Source organism: Cariama cristata, unplaced genomic scaffold (genome assembly GCF_000690535.1).
Source record: "Cariama cristata isolate BGI_N322 unplaced genomic scaffold, ASM69053v1 Scaffold39901, whole genome shotgun sequence".
In the NCBI taxonomy this organism is placed as follows: domain Eukaryota; kingdom Metazoa; phylum Chordata; class Aves; order Cariamiformes; family Cariamidae; genus Cariama; species Cariama cristata.
Genome location: NW_009601709.1, coordinates 1 through 6,884, shown reverse-complemented (window position 1 = coordinate 6,884; position 6,884 = coordinate 1). Strand labels below are relative to the sequence as shown.

General features: G+C 48.1%; 1 protein-coding gene across 1 annotated transcript; it reads right to left on the bottom strand.

Annotated features, from left to right (window-relative positions):
• Positions 1–1,248: 1,248 nt before the first annotated feature.
• SMPDL3B (sphingomyelin phosphodiesterase, acid-like 3B) lies at positions 1,249–5,287 on the bottom strand (the record flags this gene model as incomplete). The annotated part of the gene is made up of 6 exons (XM_009710556.1): positions 1,249–1,644; positions 2,668–2,801; positions 3,391–3,571; positions 3,725–3,897; positions 4,476–4,619; positions 5,190–5,287. Coding segments are annotated over 6 exons (1,126 nt in total), but the record flags the coding sequence as incomplete, so codon positions are not given.
• Between the last annotated feature and the right edge of the window lie 1,597 nt (positions 5,288–6,884).

The window sequence follows — 6,884 nt, the reverse complement described above, 5'->3', positions numbered from 1 at the left end:
CCCAGCCGGTGACAGTGGCTTTCCGGCACCCGCAGCACCGCTCCAGCACAAGCTCTGAAGCGGTACCTGGGGTAAACGTGAAGCCCGAGCACTGCAGGCAGCTATTCCTTCATGGGCACTCTCTCCTATTCCCCCATGACACATCCGTTCCACCACGTTGGCACACCCAGCCTACGCTGCTCTGCTCGCAGGCTTTGTCCTCGCCCCCACAGCCTGTTCTGTTCTTGGGCCCTGCCCACAACTTTCTGGCAGAACGGTCCATCGGCAGCGCACGGACAACCTGCGGGAGCTGCCGGGGCTGGTGCCTATCCAGGGCGTGCTCAGGCTGAGTGTTCCATGCGTGACACCCCACTGCCTTTCAAGCTCCTGCTCTGCCATGTCAGACCCCTGGGAGAGCCCAGAGCCGCCTTTTGTAGACAACACAAATATTCCTTCTGCGTCTTGTTCACCCATACCTAAAGGGTCCAACACCATCACTTTGTATTGGTTCCCTCAAGGCTAGCAAAGCCCAAGGCCGGTAAATCACCAAATCATTCAGTGTTTAATGACAATGCGGTCAAGGTCAGCTTGTGATGCCCAGCTGAAGGAAGAAACTAAGTGGATGTGAGTTAAGAGAGCACAGAAGAGCCCTTTATGCTCAGCAATTGGGGGAAAAAATAAATGAAAATTTAAAAAATAGTAATAATAAATCAAGCTTCTTACCCTGGAGCCTCATCTTGGGCATGGGCCCAAACTTGCTGAAGTCTGTCAAAGCAAGAACTAATCCCACCTGGCTTTCCTCATAAGCCAAAGGCAAGGCTGCTGCTGTACAAGGTCACCAAAAAAAGACCTGCCAGGTCACCAGTTGTGTGGTCTTTCCGGAAGAGCAGCATGCGCCAACATGAGGAACCCACCTGGCAGCAGACTCCTCGGGAACACGTGGCAGCTCACAGCTCTCACCCATTGTAAGTTAAAGTCCATAGGGAGGCCTGGTCTTCATCTGATTTGCGACTAGCTCAGAAGTCACAGTGGCACGGAGCAAGACTCCCTGACGCAAGTGACTCTGGTACAAAATGACTTGGTGGCAATCACTGCCCTTTCCTAGTACATCAAGATTTTCCAGATTTCAAATAAACATCACAGAGCTTTTAGTAAAAGCCACTGATTTTGTCTTGGTTTCCCAGTAAGTTCTCAATGCCAAAAACATTTACAATTGCCGATTCATGTGCATCGTGAACGTGTGCTCTCTTCATTTTCACTTGCCCTCAGTCATAACAGTGCTTGCTGGGGCCTGAGAAGTCCTAAGAGCAAACAGAAAAATAAAAGCCAAATGCTGATGACGGCAGAGGCAGAACTGCTGGTTTTAACACACTCGTTGTATTTTGTAAAATCAACTTCCCTGATGGCGCAAACATGATCAACGTGGCAGGGCTCCTCGCATGGGGTGAGGTCATATCTGACAGAGTTAAACTCATAGTACTGCTGCAGAAAGCGCGGATCCTTTGATATCCTCTCCAGCACCATTTGCATGGAATGCGCAGAGCCATCAGGGACTTGGAAGGCTTCTGTCAGCCTATACTCTTCCTCCCATGTTGGAAACTCTTCCTCCCATGCTGAGGCCATCATGTTGGCACGAGTTAGGTTCAAGTAGTAAGTCACCATATCCTACAGGGAGAGAAAAACAAGGACAAATCAGGAAAGAATTGGTCCTTGAGTGAAATGTTTGGCTGGGATGTGATCAGTCCCTTCTCCCAGGGGCTGTCCGTGCAGCGCCACAGACACATGTTCACCGCAGGCAGCGCATCTCCTTGCCCAGCGAGGGGTGAGCTGCCTCCCAACGGGTGCTTTCTACCGAGACACAAACCTGGGGACAGACACCTTAGCTGAGAGTCTCCAGAACTCACCACAAAAGCACCCTGTTTCATAAGGGATGGCTTTTCTCTGCTTGACTTTTATGTCCAAACATCAGGAAATTTGAGCCTGGTCTGCTTCAGAATCACTCTGTTATTTACTATCAACATCAAAGGAAGGGTTGGAGCAGTGTTACTTACTGAGTGAAGTTATTTTCTCAACTATGAACAAACTGAAGTTTTTCACAACTTCTGTTCTCAGTCTCTTGCCCTTTTTCTCTCTGCTTCACTAGCTCCCTGGCCTTCCACAGTGTATTTTAGTATTCATTTCTCATGCTATAAACCTGTAAACAGGGCATCTACAGAGCCGTTTTATCCATTGCAAAGAAAGGCACAAACACCCCATCCTTTACCTCTTTGCAAATAAGAGACAGAGGAAGCAGAAGCTTCTCTGACAATTCACCTAAAGTCAGACCTGTTACAAATGAATGCATTTAGGATGTAGGGGGACCCAAATAATTTCCTAGATGGTTAAAAGTTTTTGGACAGGGCTTGACAAGTCTGTTAGTCCTCAAAGAGAAGTTCCGCAATCCATGTTACCTGGGCAGTAAGGCAGGTGTCAATGGAAACTAGCTAAAGACAGGAAGAATGCGACAAAAACCTTGCCTTTACTCACTGACACTCTTACTAAATCTTTGCACTAGACATGAGGCTGAAATATCTTGGTTGAGATCCTCTCCTACATAGACTACTCCTGTAGTCCTGTCTGTTAAAATGGCACAGAGGAATTTAAGTACTCTTCTAGAACTGCAGTGTGCAGCACATGGGGGTCCCATACCAACACTTGCAGGGTGTCTGGATCATAGTCAATCACCCTAATCCCAGGGTTGTTGGCTCCGTTGTTCACTCCAGGTAGTGTTGTTTTCCAGGGAGTCACTCCAGGGGTCAGGAACATGACGTTGATTGGAGAACCTTAACAGAAAGGCAAAATAACCCATGAATGGGAGACCTTGACTTGTAATCACACCCTGTCCACATTGCAGTGAGCACCCTGGGACCTGATCAGACTGCAAACAACAGCTTTGTCACCAGCCCTAGTGACAACAGTGCACGCATAAAGATCAGCACATTGAACAGTAGCAGGGATTGAACATGGGACTGCTGCAGCTGAGAACAGGCTTTCCACTGCTGTCAAAGACTCTTGCAGTGAGGGTGCGCAAGACAACCACGTTCAGCAAAGGAGACCCAAAGCACTACCCGTAACTCCAATGCAAAGATCCATAATGGCTCCTTTATGTCTCAGCTGATGTCCAAAAGAAGTTGCAAGACATTGAGGGTAAACAACAAAATTTGAGGGTAAACAGGAAGGAGAGCTGGAGCTACAGCCTGGGGGGTGGAGATTAGAATCATTGTTGTCTCTTCTTGACCAAAGCATTTCACAAGCCTTTTCTGGCTTCTCAGCTGCATTCAGCTAACAGCCACTGAAAACTCTGATCAACAGTGATTTTTCTGGGAGTTGGTAGAGGTATCACTCAAATGCTTGGGTGGCCAGAAGCGGTACCTGTATCACTGTAAAACATCCGAAAGCTGTCGGTGTGATGGTGCCCAAAAAACTGGGCAGCAATCACTCTGTGGTGCTTCTGCATGATTTTCAAGTATCGTTCATTAAAGCCACTCCGGAACCAGGACTTGCCTCGTTTCTTCTCAAAGAAGCCAGGAGGGACGTGCCCCACAATGTAGACCTACAAAAGCAAGAGTTGCACTGAACACAAAGCCCAGGGTTCCCACAGAGCACTGGTTTGCTGTGACTGCACAGGGTGGAGAGCAGGAACAAGAAGAGCTTCCAAGCTGGAAGAAGCCCTCTACAAAGTTGGTTTATTCATTTCTTTCAATACCATTTCATTGGCTCTAGAGGCATTGGTCAGCGTTTCTTCCAGCCACTGGAACTGCCCTCCAGGATCTTCCTCACCAGCTGTTTCATCATTCTGGTCATAGTACAGATTGGTATTGAGGACAACCATTCGCCCCCTTGTCCCTGGGCTGGGCAGCTTCTCACTGTAGAAAGCTCCTGAAAAATGCAATGAACAGGGCAAGAGCTGGAGGTCTGGTCGCGCTGGTGACCCCAGATCCCTTTGTTTCCATCCCTCTCAGCTCTCCCTGGCAACAGCCACAGCAGTGTCGCTGTCTGGACAAGGTGCCAGCAGCACTCTGACCACTCCAGGATGGGGATTTGGAGTGACTCTTCCCGCTGTGTGCCTCTTGTCATGCTTACGCCTCGCAAGGCAAAGGGAGACCCTGCATGGGGACAGTGTGCACCACTAGGAGCTGTGCAGCTCCAGAGAGCCGCAGTGCTGCATGCACCAGCAGCTTTGTTAAAAGATCTTTTTTCTTCCACTGAAGCTCACCACTCCGCATTCTCTGTAGGGATACTTCCCAGTAACTTGAGGAAAGCAGGAGAGACTAAAGCATAAAGAAATTTCTTTCCTCACAAACAGGAGAACTCAGCATTAAATTGGACCCTTTCTCTGCAAATACTCTATAAATAGCGTTGCTCTGAGCACAGAACCAGGGAAAATCATTCGTGGCATTCTCCTAACCACCCCCATTTCCCCGGAGTACTGCCAACATGAGCCAGTGGTGCCACACCTGCTCTGAAAAGAGGAATGGAAGCATCATTCAGCCAGGGATGCCACAGTTCAGCCGTTCGGTTGTAGATCCTGTGTTCCTTCCCTGGAAACTGATTCTTGGGGTGGAAGTCATGATTGCCCATCGCCGCATAGACTTTAGTATCTAGAGACAGAGAAAAGGAGGCACAGAGGAATCCATGCTTGCTTCAGAGTTCCTCAGCACCAAAGCTCCCTGAGGCACTCACAGACTTGGAAAGAACAGCATGGCTTGAGAGTTTTGCAAAAGTGAATCATCCACACCACAGCCATGTGGTTGCATTGACAGGGGGTACAACACTGCAAAGATCATCGTTCCTTGGGACAAGCCACTCCAGAGCCATGGCTTTACAGATGAATCAGTGAGCTTTCACCATCAATAATGCTCCTTCCCCCACTGCTGATGTGGATTAAGTGTGAGGAAATCTTGCAGCCTTTTCTGTCTTAAGAACTAATTACAGAAATGTTTATTCTCTTCTCTTCTGAGTGAGTTATCCTGAAACAATGAGTGTGCATCAGACGCTTCAATTTAGACATGCCTCATGCCATACAACAACTAGGAAGAGGACAAACAAGTCTCAATGACCACAGCCCTTCTGTGCCTTTCCCCTTCCCAGTTCTGTCATTTTTCCACCCCAGTAAGCTCTTCTTATGAGGCTCTGTGCCCCTCTCCCTTTCTCATCCCCTCAAATCCTACCTGGAAATGTCTCTTTTATCAGAGAAGTCAGATTTTCTATTATGTGCAGAACCTTTTCTTCTCCAAGCTTCTCATTGGGGATGTGAGGAGTATCATCTCTACAAAAATAAAAGCAGCACAGTCACTGTAAGAGACTAACAGGGCATATGCTTAAAGTGATAAGCAACGCAGAGAAGCTTGCTTACTTCTCGTTGTGCCTCCTAGAAAACAAAGTTGAAGCTTTTGTGGACAGGAACCAGCGCTATGTTGACCGGCCAAGGCACTGAAGGAGTTTCAAGGAATTGCTCAAAGTGAAAACGGGCTCCACTTTATTCTACCTTGAAAGCCCCATACACAAGCACATGAAGTGGAGGCTCACTCTGCCTCAGTGCATTTAACAGACACTAAAGCTGACTGGAAATACTGCAAGGAACAGCATTTTGCAATCTCAGGTCAACATCTGATCGTCAATAGTGAAGTAAAGCTATTTGCACCATTGTTTGAACAGCAAGATAACAACTCATTAAAAGGAAACAAAGGAGTGCCTCCAATAAGGCAGTCATCATTGAGGTCTGCCTCCAAAAGTGTGGCAGACACACACTTCTATGTTTTCACTAATGTGCTTATGGCATTTGTAGATGATGCTGGGCTGTCAACAAGCCCATTGAAGAGGAAGATGAAAATTCAAAACGACGTCAAAGAACTGGGGGAAACAGTTTGAAGGAAGAAGAAAAATCAACATAAAGTCATAAGGACCAATAACACCTTCTAAGTATGAACAATGATCCGCAGAGACAGAAAATGAAAACATGGGGTCAGGCAACAGCACTGCAAACCAGGACTGGAGGTTACAGTAGATTACACGTTGATATTGCACTGTTAGAAGAAAAGCAAACATTACAAGAGGACATATATACTTACAACGATCATGCAAAATAAAGCTTTTACTGTCTGTAAGTGCTATTGTGGCCTCCTGTGGAATAGGGTACCCACTTCTGGAGACCATACTAGGACAAAATATGCTCCATTTGGGGAGGTTCTTCATACTCCTGAAGCAAAACAGCCCCATTTTGAGACATGTCTCCCAGGTGCCTCTTCACGGTTTGAAGAAATGCTGCAAGTCTGTTTTGTGGTGTTCTCCTCCCGCTGCCTCTAACAGGTAGGACTTGGTGCACCAACAGAAAGGGCACATCCCATTCCCCTGAGCATTTTACGTACTCAGAGTTTGTGTGAAGTCAGACAGGGCTGGCAACAATTAAAAAGAAAAGGAAGGATGGTGAATTGTGATCCTTTCCTTACCTCACTGTTTCTCACTGCTGGAGCTTGTTGGGAGCCTCTTGCTGGTGTCGAAAGGCCTCCTTGTGGTTATGCTCTCCCCCAAGCCTCCATTTTGCGTTATAAGGCACACCCTTATCTCACCTCTCCAAACCGATTACCACGTGAAGAGGTCTGGATCCCCCACAAGCTCTGTACGCCCCAGCCCTCTGCCTGCCCCTTCTCCCACCCACACCCCGGCAGCCCTCAGAGCCGGCAGGATCGCACCACGGCCCGAGAGCAACGTAAATTCCCAGAACCCCCGCTGTCAATTCCTGGAATATCTGGTGTCTCTCCCCTCGGCGAAGCAGCTCTCGGAAGAGGCAGATACCGTATCTCAGCCCCTAGGGCTGCAGCAGGAGGACGGAGGCGGCGAGCTGAGGGGAGCCCTGTCAGTGAGCG